The following is a 14,714-nucleotide window of genomic DNA, read 5'->3' as shown; positions in this document are numbered from 1 at the left end:
GTGTGTTTCGGGGGTAGATAAAATAATACAACCAGGGCCGGGGGTTGAGGGGGGGGGGTAATACAACCAGGGGGTTGAGGGGTGGGGTAATTATGATGACTGTGACCTACACGAAGACAGCTGTGCTTTACATTTTAGAAGCCTTCTTAAGCACAGCTTTCTTCGTGTAGAAGGCCGTGTGTCTTATACGTGCCTTAAATGTCCCTTAAGTGTGCGTTAACCTTGCCATCGGCAAATTTTCGAATGCCCAAAATGCCACCCGTTAAAGTACGCATAATTAGTATATTGGTTCAATGGTGTTTGTTTAATATGACTTAAACATCCGGTCCAGTCATTTCGTAAACATCACTGCAATTACCTAACACGATGTAAAGTCGTGTACTTAATGAAATCGTCGCATTTCAACATAGAATCTTTTCTGTATCTATCAAAAACTTCTGGTGAGCATCTCAGAAATAGAGAAATTACAAACATTCCACACGAAATAGTGGAATAGTGAAAGGGTAACTACTCAGGTGAAATAGTGAAATAGTGAAAGGGTAACTACTCAGGTGAAATAGTGAAATAGTGAAAGGGTAACTACTCAGGTGAATTAGTGAAATAGTGAAAGGGTAACTACTCAGGTGAAATAGTGAAATAATGAAATGGTAACTACTCTGGTGAAATAGTGAAATAGTGAAAAGATAACTACTCAGGTGAAATAGTGAAATAGTGAAATGGTAACTACTCAGGTGAACCGGGAATGTGTACGAGGTTTATGGGCTGGACAGCAGCAGGAACTTATCTTCCTCCGCAATACTAACCCAGAACGAGGCAGTATTCAGCACGCCAAACAGGCACTCAGGAACATGATAAACAGGTGGGGTTTTGTTTTTTTCTCGCGTCCATAAAGAGCTCAAAAGGTTTAAATATTTTTTTGCGTTAGCCACATTAATTGCGACGAAAAGAGTATTTAAAGCTTTGAAACGATTTTTCCAAGAGTTATTTCAGTTTTTGTGTGAAAATATGTTATAATTTCATTTGTCTATTTTGTAAGAATTTAAAAGAACAATGTTTGATAAACCACATTAAATAAATTATTTATATAAAAACAATAAATCGTTTTATAGTGATGTTAACTCAACAAATTTCAAATACTATGTACATTGTACAATGAGCATTTTAATTTTCTAAAAGGTAAATTTAAGCATAACACGAATCCAAATCAGCTATACTCATCCAAAATGTGTAACCTAAATGAAAAACTACTGAAATATATCTTAAACCCCTCAGCTCGTGTGACGACCCTATAGGTTATCCCATCTACGTGTCCCCCCTGATAACCGGATACAGCGACACTCACAGACAAGTAGCTTCGATAACTGGCATGGTCAAACACTACATGCCTTGTTTAAGCGGGGCCAGACGCTTCATTCACCGGATACTCAACTGCAGTGGACTGGAGGCTGCTAATAGGTGAGTGGACTGGAGGCTGTTAATAGGTGAGTGGACTGGAAGCTGTTAATAGGTGAGTGGACTGGAGGTTGCTAATAGGTGGGGTTAATTAGCATGTCATATAGATCATGGTATTTCTAGTTAATGATTATGATTTGTGGTAACTGATGAAAAGCCCTGTTCTGTTGATAATGATGATACTGTAATTGACGATGACACATATCTGCAGTATTGACGCGGACGCCGGACGCCAGGCTGTGTTTTATCACCCCAACAGAACGGTGACTCTGCCGTGTGATAATAAACCCGCCACTACCCGGCCCCCTTCCGGCTCTTTTCACTCCTGTCTAGACTTTGGGAGCAACGACCCCGTATCTCAGGTAATCAGGGTTTTATCATATGATACATGATGTTACACAGCTATTCTGCGGGGTGTTAACTAAAATTTAAAACCCAGTCCTTGTACTAAAACCCACTGTATCCATATCTTAACCAGGTGTTTCAGGAGAGTGACACCTCACCAGTACATCACCGGAGCTCAGGGCAGAGTGAGAACAGTAAGAAGGGTGATACTCTAGGATGTGTGGCTGCCAGCGACCCCATCATCTCCTGCGTTCAGGGTCTCTCCAGTCGGAGCAGGGACCAGAACAGGTCAGTTCCTCTGTATGTTGAGTCCTGCCGGGCTCCAGGGCTCTGGCGTTCTGTTAAAGTCTAGTTGTTCGTCAGCATAACTCACTGTAAAACGGGAACCTGAAAATGTGTTTTTATTGTCAATGGTGCTCATTCATATTCATCTCACATGATCGTTGAAATAATTGGACTAGGGGGGATAAAGGCACGTGTTTAACAGATAAACTTACAATAATAAAGACAGCTAGAAGTCTGAGAAGCAGTTCAGATAATCGTATAGTTTGAGCTGCACTAGGACCTTGCTCCTCCTCCTCCTCCTTCTCCTCCGTGACATTAGAAGGCTCAGTAGCAGTTACTGGAGACTCAGTAACCTCCTCCGACCCTCTTTCAGGGGTTGTAGGTTCATCAGTTTTATCAGTCGTACCATCAGTAGGAACATCAGGGTACGAGGGAGTAGTCCAGATAGGTGGGGAGGTGGTACTCATGTAGGTCATTGTCTCTGTAGACATTGTTTCAGAGGGAGGCATGGACTGTTCCCCTTTACCGCTGGTAGTGATCTTTGTGGTGATGGAAGGGAGAGAGGCTGCGGTGGAGAGGTTAGACTTAGACACTGGGTAGGGTTCTACAGAGGGGGAGGCGGCAACTAGGTGCACCAGAACGCAGATCACAGCTGGGAACATCGTTTTCTATTGCTAATAAAACGTTAAAGTCAGTAGAGAATGCATTTCAAGTTTCAGTGTAGCAAATCGCAGAAATGGATTTTAAAGCTACCGAAAGATAAAATATTTCAGCTTTGTTGCAGTGTTTATGTACGCGAAATATGTTGACGCCTTAAATAAATGCTACTTTCTGATCGAAATTTATCAAAATCGGACTCTCGCAAACATAGATTCGATATTTAATGTAAGGCAAGAAGACGATATATTTAAGAACAAATGTTCAACAATTGTGAGTATTACAACACTAGTTGTACTTACAAACGGCACGTGCCATAATTACACTAAACAATTGTTATAATTGTAGTTGACGATTTATATATGCAATGGCATAAGTATAAACGTTCGCGTTTATGCGTCATATTATGTAAGTATTCTTGGATTCAGTATTCTGCCTTTTAACCCGAAAGAAAGTGTTTTCACGTCATTTTATTTCCGGTTAAACAACGACTGCGAAGAAATTACTATCAAAAGCGAAAGAACAAGTCTGAACAGAGTAGTCCGGCAAGACATGCGGTGAAATCATCGTTCTTTTTCCAAAGTCTCGAATGAAAAGTTACAAGGGACCGCGCGACTAAACAAAGTTCTATCATCGAATACCAAAGCAGCAGAGAATCACAACGAACACATGGCTTCTACTACTCGGCCTCATTCCCCGCCTTGATTGTACGTTAATAGGGGGAATTTCTCACAAATACCATGTGACATGACTACGTCAGGGAATTACCTAACTACACCACGTGACACAACGTTACAAACTTACCTAACCCGCAAACATCGGACAGGTCTCTGACGGATGATTACTAAAAATAACACCCGCAACAACTCACTAATAATGAGTATTACTGTAGGTGTAGTAACTAACTGCTCGCATGAGAGAGGGATGATAAGGGGTCCCCCTGTGATAATGCTTTATGTGAACCTGGTATCTTCGAAGCTCTCTCCTGTCATCAGCAACTTGTACCGCTTCTTACTTCACCCTACCAGTAAACCTGTCTCCGTGTGTAGCTTAACCACATACTCTGTGTGTGACCGGGGAGTTGGTAACTGGTAAGGCAGGTGAGCAGGTCACGTGGTGTGCTGATCATATCTACCCTGATATTATCATCTAGTGGTGGTAGACGTTGTTCAGATTGTGTCGGGTGTAGGGGGTATGTGTTGCTGACCTAATGAACACCTAGAAGATACGCATGGTGTTAAACGGAGTAGGTCTAGTAAAGGTAACCTTACAGATGTCACCCTCAACAATACGTCATCTTCATTCTTCGGGGGTTTTTCTAATTTTGTTGACTGGGGTATAAATAGTTTGCGATCAACAACGAATTCCTCCTATAGCATAACCAGTGTTTGTTCTCGAATGCAAAACACAAAAATGTAAACGATCCAACGAATTATAGTTCGCAATATTAATAGTACTCGAAATGTTTTATCTCAGATGACAATAATATTGGTCACTCTACCCCACTCTAGTTACAGATACAACAAGATACAAGGGCAGGTCTCCTCTAATTACAGCTTTTAATGAAATGTATCTACCCAGTATTCACTGCACATTTTACTCGTTACGTCACCTTCTGGTCGAAATAAGGAATAACTCCACGTAGGATGAACGCAGTTCACCTTAAATCATTCACTTAAATAATTACTTTAATATCAGATTAATTTACTTTCAACTGCAACTAGTTCTACAAAACATAATCCTCAGATATCAAAACATTAAACACGACCTTACATCGCCGGTTTACCTTTAACAATAATATTATACCTTAAACAGTAATATTATATTATATTATTAGTAATAGTATTACTTTTACTATTATTAATATTATGTCAGATTATGTACAACTATTAGTAATATTTCTGACGGTTCCCTCCTCCCACAGATCAACTAGACAGCACCGGGCTTTTTTATCGGGGCGAGCAGAGAGCACTTCAGCAGCGGACAAAAGTCAGGAGATTTTACCACCCCCTAATCTCCGACAGGGACCTACTTGCGACAACGAGAATCTCAATAAGGTAGTTCCAGGGTATATATCCGTACATTTGTATCTCATTTCTGGTTATGCACGCTCCCCCCCCCCCCCCCCCCCCCCCCCCCCCCCCCTTATACCAAGACTTTATTCCAGGTACCACTCTCGTCCAGATGTCTACTCTCGTTTGACGGCAGAGGAAAGAACAAGATGAGCAGCAGTGTGTCATTGCCCAGCAATACCTCTCTTCAGCACAGCGATCTTCCCAAGAAAACAACTTCAGACAATCATCTTAATCTTACAGAGAGAAAGATATCTAGAGAGCTGCTAACTAAAGCAACTTCGGACATCAACTTTAATCCTATTATCGAGGTAATCTGGGTGATTGGGATACTTGTTTTTGTGTGTAGATAACTGCACGTAGCAGTTAGCACCTTGTTACGAAATTAGAGTGGTTCTCCTGATGATTTTCTAATCAATCTAATTGAATTGTTATGTGGTTTCCAAAGCAGCCTTTCTAACAACTATATACTCGTCCATAGCTGTTAGAAAAGATAAGATCATTGCCGTAAATCCGTTGTACCTCAGGTAAACATGAAGTCTCCCGCCACATCAGACGAAGATAGTGAAGTAGAGAGCACGCCTTTACTAAGCTGCTCCCATCCTACCCACTCCACCAAACATCAGAGCTCCCTGTCCGCCCCTCATCTCTCTTCTGACAAACACTCTTCCTCCTCCTCATCCTCCTCCTCTCATCATCTCAGCGACAAACATCGCAGGGTCGACTTCGCTTCCACTGACATCGAGATCCCAGATCTAGACAGGTTGGTGTGCCAGTTTTATCCTTGAGCTGAAAGAATTTTACTTTTTTGGCGGTGTTCCTTATTAAGAATATTCGTGAATTTTTAACTGCCTGAGTTTAGAGATTAAGACAATATATATTTTAGCCGATTCAGTTAATCTCGAATATGACTTCCCGTGTTAATGGTCCTGACAATTTCTTAGTTGTTGTCGGGTTTCTATTCCAATATGTTTGCTACCACTCTAACCAGCTTTACACCTCTTTGAAAACGGAAGCCATCGCTCTGCACTTTGATCAAAACTGCAAAGATACAGTCACTCCTTTAAAGTTAAAACATGATTTTCTTCGAAAAGCTTAACCAGCATTCAGGATCGCTAGACAAGGTAGATGCGGCCTTTGAAGGTTAATGGTTTAACGAATGTTTTGTTAAATATTATCAACAACCTCCCCTGCAGTTCTCGGGAGAGCATGAGGTCACGTGACCGAACTAAAGACTCAAGTGTGTCCCTCTGTATGGATATCCTCCACTCAGACTCACTGCGAGACGGTTACTCAGTGGATGTTGGGGTTCAAGCCGACAGGTCTGTCTTAATCCTAGGCTGATTCACCATTCAATGTTTATAATTTATATCAGGCTTCGTTCTGCAGAAAGCTCTGCAGATTAGTAGAGATATTTATTAATCGCGGCAAATTAGTGGATTGTCAATGTTGTATGGGTGACTTCGGTGCCGATCAAACCTAAAGGAGATTATTGTGACTTGCACCACTTTTAAACAAAATATACCAATTTCATTTCTTTTTAAAACACAAGATTACGGTCTCGGTCGAGCCATTTGTGTTTGATTAAACCAGAGAGGTTGAAATGTATAATTCTCTGAATAATGTACAGTTCAAAATCAGGAAATTACTAAAAATCCTGCCCGGACCGGTGCCCTCTTTCGGTAAGACTCAACATCACGTGTTTGCAGCTCACATCACGTGTTTGCAGCTCTCACTAATAAAATCTGTGTTTGAATCTTGTTGACCAATCAAATTGTCAAAACCTCTATTGGAATCGCAAATTTTGAAAGTGATGTGCTGGTTAGATTGGAGGATGCAGACCGAAAATTTACATTTCGTCCAATTACTGAGTGTGTGTAAATCTCACAATTTTCCTTAATTTTTCAAATTGAATATAATCCACTTATGATTAAAAGTAGTGAAAATCACTGTCACTATCAGTTTTATCTACAAACATTATTCGTTTATGCTTTTGTTTCTCATTGCCACAATCAAGGAGTATTTTACAAAATTATGTCCGAATAAAGAGGAATCGTTTGTTTCAGGGCTGACTCCCCGTGCTTAACGAGATTTGGCAGCGCGCCAACAATTCGACATCAGTCTTCTCGGCACAGGATGTCCGAGGAAACAGTTAAGGATTGAACTGAGACGTCACTGCACAGAACCCTTGTGATCCCTCCGGTATCATTGACTTTCGCACATAATTCTTCACGAGATTTTGTACATTTTATCAACTGACCTCTTATCCGACGAAATCACTGTTACGAAATATACGAACAAAGTTGTACTCTCAATTGAACCAAAATAGTTTGAACTTTGACATTAAAGACGATGAAAAAACTAATGTCAAAGCAAATAAATACATGTAGATACCTTAATCAATAAAATTTAATTTATCCCGTTGACATTTAAATTAAAATCAAGCCTGTTCTTTTTGAGTCTTCTAAAAACATCCGCTCTTATGTTTTGGGATGGAACTTCGGTGTTTCAGCGATCTGGATCAATATAATGAATGATATTGAATTTAACTTCTTAATTTTATTGAGACAAATCTAGCTGGACTTGTAATATAACGTTTGTCAACTGTTTTATAATGATTTATTTCCTCAAACAGTTTCCGTGTAGTCCTTCCGATTGTCGAAAACAGGAGATCAATCGTTTTCTCACAGAGTCAGAAATTATTCTAATTTCCAGTTAAAGTCGAATTAATTTTATTAATTAATTGGACATAATTTTAAGAGGGAATTGCGAGAGAAATTATCCATTATTGATTGTGAAAATGTCACTTTCTGACAAATTACTATTTACTAATTTACCCGTACTTCTCTAGAATGGCACTGCGCCTCTCCTTAACCCGCCTCGCTAAACCTATCTGTGCAAGTATCAACTCCCAAATTGTAGCCACTAATTACACCAGCAAACCACCAGAGGTTTGTTATTTTCCTGACAATGTTGTCATCTGTCTCATCTTCATTCCTTAGACTACAACAACACTTCCGTACAAATCCGCTTATAAATTAGAAGTAGAGAGACAGTATATCATTGTCAAATACCCCGACAGATACCGAGCAAAGCAGTGTTAGTATCGAACAAAAGTAACGAAGCTCCGCCCCTTGTTCCCTCCCGTAACCCTAACATCGGACTAGATGAAGGTTGTTGGCTTTGTCAGAACAACCTACAAGACTTTGACTACAGAGATGTGCTTGTTTTGGAACAGTTCATCAGGTTTCAATGGGCCCATTTTATTGTCGTTATTATTTGTGATTTGTCACCATTGTTTTAACTTTGTCTTTTTTAGTAAAGATTAAAAAATGTATAAAGATAATTTATAAAGATAATTGATGTTGAATTTACAAAATGCAAGTTCTTAAGTTTTGTGTTTCTAATTTATTTCTCTTTTACAGAGACCAGAAGATGAAAACAGCAGAGGAGCTGGGTGTATGTACCAAAATGCAACGCAAGCTAAAATCAACAATTCGTAAAGCCATGAAACACAGGTACGGATTTATGAAACTATCTCTATAGATACATAATCTCGACTAGACACCTATGTTGGGTATGTTATTGCTCCAGTTCCCCTAATATTCTGAATATTTAACCCTCTACCACTCAGGTTACTACCAGAAGATATCTTATCTGAGGGGGAGTATTGGTCATTAGGCCCCGAGCGCTCTCAGCCGATATACCACGACACTGAAGAAGAATATGGCATTAAGTTTGCTGATCTGTACCCTGATGAGCAGAAGTACCGAAACTTCAGGCTAGGTCCCATTGTTCACCGGATAAGCAAGCACCCTGTGAGTGACAGCCCCAAGTGTCTGGGGTGGCATCACTTTAGGAAAAGTGAGAAATCTTACCGCAGCAAACACTGGAAAAGGCATCTCAGGGAAAGAGAAAACATTAAATAGTTCTTATCTCGAAGTGTTCGTGGCCTTGTTTACAATACTTTCAGTTAATTTGTTAGTTTTACGTCGTGATCTGAGCTCGCACGTACAACGTACGACTCAAACTGAAAACGTTACAGTTTTGGTTCTCTGGATTTGGAGACATAATTATATTAAACGCGGACTTTAGATATATGTAAACTGTTTTTTCTGGTCGAAGCTCGTACTTCGTTGTTAGTTCTAATCGAGTAGCTGTAGAATTTTCAAACATCAAAGTAACTTCATTTGCAATTTGACTGAGTCCATTTGAAATTCCTTCCAGCATATTTTTACATTATGTTAACAATAACATCCGATCCCACTAAATCGCTCGCCTCAATTTTTTTAAATTATTGTGAAAAGGCCCTGAGTGTATGACAATGGCTTAACGTTGCCTGTTGGCGAGCGAATTAGTAATATCCATTAACATCACTAGCTAGGGCTTACCATAAAGAGATGATAGAAGGTCAGGGACCAGGGTGGGAACTTCTAACTAACTTATTGCAAATTCATGTTTTACTTTGTGTAAACTTCATTTCTTGATTGAATGCTTTACCCAAAAGATATGTATTTACTTTTAGCTTGCTAGTCTAATGCTCGGTTCTCGCACGTATGCAAGAAGCTAGAAAGCGATCCCAGTCTCACTATAAATCGCTCGCCAAAATTTTTAGAAATTCTTGTTAAAAGGCTCTGAGCACTGAGGGTATGAAAGTAGTTTACTGTTTAGTTCGGTGTATTTTTAGACGCTGATTCCGAATCACCCCAATGTGGTGTGATTTAGAATCAGCGCTCAAAAATACATCAATCGAGATTAATTTCTTAAATCACAAAGTTCCAGTGTAGAGTGATTTATCACGCTCGCAGGGAGAGCTGCTACCATACATACATACCATACATACTATACATTAACATACCATAGGCATAACATGGCGTCCCGGTTACTCACTGCGTACTGCAGTTTATAGATTTGGATTATTTTAGATTACGTTGTATTCTATACCACATCGGATAAAGCACAAGAAATGTAAGAATGTACTTAAAGTTAAAGTTAATTGTTAATACTACTTTAACGGGTTTAACCTGGAGATTGTAAGCGCAAACGCAAAACGTAGCCCAGAATACATATTGAGTAACGTAACCATGATATTACTCTTGAATCAGGGTATACCTCTATGATAATAATAGACAGTTTTTGGGTTTTCCAAATAGTTTCTGATTATTCTGATTTGCGACAAATGATATTGCACTGTTAGGATAAACGACGTTTCAAAGTAACAACTTCTTATTCATGCTGACAAAATTGGTAAATATGTGAGAAAACTGTCTCATAAAATTTATTAATCAAAAATCTATGATAATAGATATAGATAACCGGAACCCGCTACTGATGCTAACGGCTCAAAACCCGATTGGTAAAGAGCTAAGAGTAAAAGCTAAGAGCTATAATTGTAACCTTAAGAATAAGATATCTCAGCCTGCAAGGAGGGTTTCTCCTTAGCCACCAGTTCCCAGCTCATTAGATTTAAACTATAGTCAGTGACTCATCAGCCGGGTGAGTAATTTCAGTTTTTACAGCAAGATGGTCACGTGCGCTTTTCGCCATTAAACACTCCTAGGAAATGCGTTTCTGTTCTAAACTCCATTTTATATAACCTGCAATATCCGCTAATCGGAAAGATGGTAATAGTGTATGTAATAAGAATGTTTTGTCTCTGATTTTGATTAATTTAGTACCAAAAGTTGCCTCTAAGTGTGAATAACGCAAATTCACCGTGCAGCACGATAAGGTCGAGCTGTATGTGGGCCTCCTGTGTGCTGTGCATTGAAGAGTGTAAAAATATGCCAACTCATGGCGCTTATTACATAAACTATAAGTTAAGTGTTTACGCCTTTCAACTCTTGTGGTTTTCAAATAAATCTGTTTTGCTAAATATCAGTTTTTTGGACAGAAAATGGTTGTTAGAAACAATTAACAAACAACTCACGTAATGCCGAATAAAAATACGTCTATCATATTAAATACGCTTTTAAATCTTTTTACTTCTATCAAGAGTCAAATTGAAAGGAAAATATTCTACAGAATTAAAGAAAAGTTAAGCGTCCAAGTTATTTAACATCTGTACGTATAAGAGGTTTTCTTGTTGTCCTTCTTCTGTTTCTCATATGTGGACAACATATCACATCTCTGTTCCCCATTCTTCATGTAACAGGTAAGAGTTTTACATTTACCGTACGCGTAGCAAGCAGCCTTGGCAGCGTCCACGTCTCCAACGATATATCCCAAGTTTGAGTTATCCTTGTACCTGCGTCCCTCCTCTGTCTGCAGCAGTCAGGCTTATGTGCGTCCTCGTCTAGATCTGTACCCTGACAGTGGATAGCACCGTGTCTCCAGGATGTCTCTCCACTATCAAACATCACATCTCCATCAGGAATGAGACTGAACAGGTCCTTGTAGGCTATCATTACACTCTCACTCTCCCACATCGCGTCAGGTACCATTTCACAGAAAGTGCCGTTAGCGTAGATCTGAGCAACCTGATCGTCAGTCAGCTTCACGTTAAACATGTTCAGGTTGTAGAGACTCCCTGCAAAGGCCTGGCTAGCATCGTAACTACCTCCCATAGAGTCCTGTTCTTGCCCAATGTTCATTACTCCACCAGTCTTTGTCAAACCACCCTTTGCTAAGTCACCCTCTTTAACTTTGGCTCCGTCCACATAGATCACAGCCCCACTGTCACTACCCCGTGTGAAACACAGGTGATACCACTTTTGTTGTTCCAGGAGGATGTCTGTCAGCATTTTAGCTCCGTTTACCCAGAAGCCCAATGTGGCCTGTTCACCCAGGATGATGGCATTATGTTCACCTGAAACTGCGTAGCTCAGGAAGTACCTAGACTGGTCCCCGTATGTCTTGAAGAACCAGGTGCAGATGGAGAACTCTCCGAAATCATCACTTCCAAGGTCAGGTGAGAACTGCAGGAAATTAGCTGTGCTGGCCTGCGACTGAGGAGGGAACCTCATAACCTGTCCGTTGCTGGGGTCCTCCAGGTCAATGCAGGGTCCATCAATGACGGATGTGGCTCCACTCAAATCTTGTGCGAGCAGGTCAGCGTAAGAGATGATAGGGTCGGCCTCAGTTGAGCCGTACCCACAGAAACCAGTCTCGTAAAGGAAGGCCACATCGGTGGAGTTGAGTGCGTAGTCCCAGACGTTGATGTTGTACAGTCTGCCCAGGAATGCCTGGCTAGCGTCGAACCTCCCTCCAACACTGTCCTGCTCCTGTCCAATAACAAGATTTCCTCCTGCCCTCACACTTCCACCCTGCTTGAAACCTTCTTGAGTCGCTGCTGCTTCTCCGTTGACACTGATGACAGCTACTCCACTCTCTGAGTCCCAGGCTGCACACACATGTACCCACTGATTCTCTGGTGCCCCGACATTAGCTCCAAAACTACTTCCTCCCAGGTAGAATACGTAAAGTCCTGTTTCCCTCTCTCCTAGGATAATCTCGTTGTCAGTCCCCGGTACAGCGTAGCTGAACCAATACCTCTTGTTATCAGAGTAACTCTTCTGCTGCCAGGCACAAACTGTCAGTCCAGTAAGAGCGGGTAAATCTGGGTTGTAGCTGATGTAGTTCTCTGTGTTAGCGGGTCCAGGGAAATCCAGGATCTGGTTGTGTCCAACGTCACCCAGGACCAATCCGACCACCAATAGTAGAGTAGTTGTAGCTAACATGTCTGCTAAGATAAGTGAGGAGTCAACAAACTGTACCCGGTTAAGTACCCCCCTCATCTAGAGGAGTCAGCCACACAGATCTTTGACTTTGAGGTGTCATCTTTAATTTCAGCTTACTCTCTTGGTCATTATTTTCACAGCATCGAGTTCAGTACCATCCACGCGTGCCAGGTCTCCTCGAAATTAATGAAATTTTGTCGAGACAGAACTTAAATAAATTTTTCTATGAGGCCTTCAAGGATTAAAATTACTTTAAGTGCGGCTTATATCAGAGTTTTCCAATGCGTCCTATTAAGTTTGTTCGGTAGTTACACTTCAAGTTCAAGTAACGTAAATGTAATTCTTTGGGAGCTGTTTATTCAACATAGGAAACAGTGTTTTATCTTAAGACTCGCTATAATAGTCTGAGACGAAATGTAAACTCGTTAGCTCATAGCTTTAATTTTATTAAGTGCAATATTGAATATTGATAAATATTGACCGAATATTCGCTCAAATTATACATTGTAAATGTCGACCATTTATTCCGTTTATTACCTGATAGAGGAGTGCACCATGTCGTCGTGTGCTCCCAGTGCTCTCAACACGTAGCGTGGTTCTAGAGAAGCAGAGGTACAAGCTGAACCTGGAGGAATAGTTAGATCATAGTTACAGTAAAACATCAGTCAATTCAGGTAGGTATCCGTATATAATAGAAACACAGATCAGCACTTTTAGAACGAAGGGGGATATGTACTGGTGGATATTTCCAAAATCTCACTACCTGATAACAATGTAAACAAGAAAAACAAAGAGGTTAACCTGAGGAGAGAGTGATATCTTTGAGAGCCATCAGTAAACTCTACCCCTCAACGTAAGCAAATGATAGGTTGACACAGCCAGGGTACCCCCTTTCTGGGTCTCCATGTGTGTTATCTCTGAGGTGACTTTCTCTACAAACCTGTCACTCAGTATTTTCACGTAGTACTATAGTCGTGGTCGTAGCTAAAATGGCAATTCAAAATTGGGTCATCATCTCAACATTTTTCAGCGTTCAACCTTTGCCTTTGGGAAATTCTTTCCTTAACTGTTATTCATGGTGATTGTGATCACTCATCACAATCCCTTTTGTAGCACGATGCACTACTTCGCGAGATCGTAGCAATGCACTACTGGTATGGGCCGCTACGAGCTGTGAAGGAGTGACATCGTCAATCAAAATCCCTCTACCTCCAGCATTCACTATCTGCTATCGATAATTTAATAATACATTTAAGAAGAGGGATCGGTTTTAAATTAGTTATGTCGTTTGAATTAAAATAGCTGACTATATCTGTTAAGATGAAATAAATTGTTTACTTCCTGGCTGCACCCAGTCTCACACAGAGATGAGTGGGAACTGTCCCACTTTTCATCCCTTTATCTTGATCACCACCTGGCCTGGCTGACTAGCTTCACTGTCACATTAATATTTACTTTTATCTGCTACAGCTAGCTGTCATGGTAACTTAGCTTTATATTATATATATATATTACCTTGTTGTTGTCATAGTTACACTAACTAGCCTCCACTCGGAGTTTTAAACTAATATTACAACGCTACAAATTTATTGAGCATCGATGAAAAATGTGAAATGGAAAAATGAACGGAACTGAACAGAAAAAAACTTACTGTGCGGCTCAGTTTTTCATTGCACAGTCATGAATCTTTACTCGTGTATTATGTATTGTGTATATGTTTATGAACATCAAATAATATTATAGCCTGGGCACTAGGCCGGGTCCCCAGGTTAAAAAACTAACATTTTAGGCTTTGCACTTTTGACTTTTGAAAATCAGGAAAAGATACTAGAAACCAGAATTAAAAATCAACTACGACGCGATGTACGAGTAGGGGGTGCACGATAAAAATAAACTTGCTCGGATTTTAAAAATTTGTGTAGCACTGTTTTCTAGAGACTGTGATAATTTTCACAATACCAAATTTGCCATACCCTTTTGGAAAGATCAGTGAGTTTCGCCTAGGTGCCATATTTGATGGTGCGCGGCTTTTGGAGCAAAAGTAGCTGTAATAATGTGTAAAAGTCGCGTAATTTGCAATTTGACCAATTCGTTGATTTTTGTCGTATTATTTAGAAGGTTTACTTAACCTACCAGGACGCGCGCCGAGTTGGACTCGTCGACGGTCCAACATATCAGAAATGATATATCAATATGGAACAGATATTTTACGAGTATCACCCGT

At 40.3% G+C, this 14,714-nt stretch overlaps 4 protein-coding genes across 4 annotated transcripts in view; 2 read left to right on the top strand and 2 right to left on the bottom strand.

Annotated features, from left to right (window-relative positions):
* Positions 1-7,440, top strand: part of LOC134815763 (pecanex-like protein 1) — a gene marked incomplete at its 5' end in the record, with an annotated part of 49,097 nt that extends 41,657 nt beyond the window's left edge. Inside the window, 9 exon segments of the mRNA XM_063824348.1 lie at positions 732-859; positions 1,273-1,455; positions 1,664-1,814; positions 1,931-2,085; positions 4,664-4,796; positions 4,907-5,122; positions 5,339-5,574; positions 6,008-6,133; positions 6,878-7,440. Of these exon segments, the coding sequence (XP_063680418.1) occupies positions 732-859; positions 1,273-1,455; positions 1,664-1,814; positions 1,931-2,085; positions 4,664-4,796; positions 4,907-5,122; positions 5,339-5,574; positions 6,008-6,133; positions 6,878-6,974 (1,425 nt within the window).
* LOC134815762 (zonadhesin-like) lies at positions 1,084-3,577 on the bottom strand. The gene is made up of 2 exons (XM_063824347.1): positions 2,295-3,577; positions 1,084-2,184 (listed from the first exon to the last, which is right to left on the bottom strand). Exons 1-2 carry the CDS (start codon positions 2,742-2,744, stop codon positions 2,167-2,169), a joined length of 468 nt encoding a protein of 155 aa, XP_063680417.1. The 5' UTR covers positions 2,745-3,577; the 3' UTR covers positions 1,084-2,166.
* A 223-nt stretch (positions 7,441-7,663) lies between the features above and the next one.
* Positions 7,664-9,313, top strand: LOC134815226 (uncharacterized). Its single transcript, XM_063823740.1, has 4 exons — positions 7,664-7,762; positions 7,894-8,057; positions 8,237-8,329; positions 8,446-9,313. The coding sequence occupies exons 1-4, from the start codon at positions 7,664-7,666 to the stop codon at positions 8,738-8,740; spliced, it is 651 nt and encodes a 216-aa protein (XP_063679810.1). The 3' UTR covers positions 8,741-9,313.
* Positions 9,314-10,741: 1,428 nt separating this feature from the next.
* LOC134815674 (uncharacterized) lies at positions 10,742-12,529 on the bottom strand. The gene has a single exon (XM_063824235.1). It carries the CDS (start codon positions 12,488-12,490, stop codon positions 10,955-10,957), a length of 1,536 nt encoding a protein of 511 aa, XP_063680305.1. The 5' UTR covers positions 12,491-12,529; the 3' UTR covers positions 10,742-10,954.
* Between the last annotated feature and the right edge of the window lie 2,185 nt (positions 12,530-14,714).

The sequence above is a fragment of the Bolinopsis microptera genome, chromosome 5 (assembly GCF_026151205.1).
Source record: "Bolinopsis microptera isolate Bmic1 chromosome 5, MBARI_Bmic_1.0, whole genome shotgun sequence".
Classification (NCBI taxonomy): domain Eukaryota; kingdom Metazoa; phylum Ctenophora; class Tentaculata; order Lobata; family Bolinopsidae; genus Bolinopsis; species Bolinopsis microptera.
This window is presented reverse-complemented; position numbering and strand designations above follow the sequence as displayed.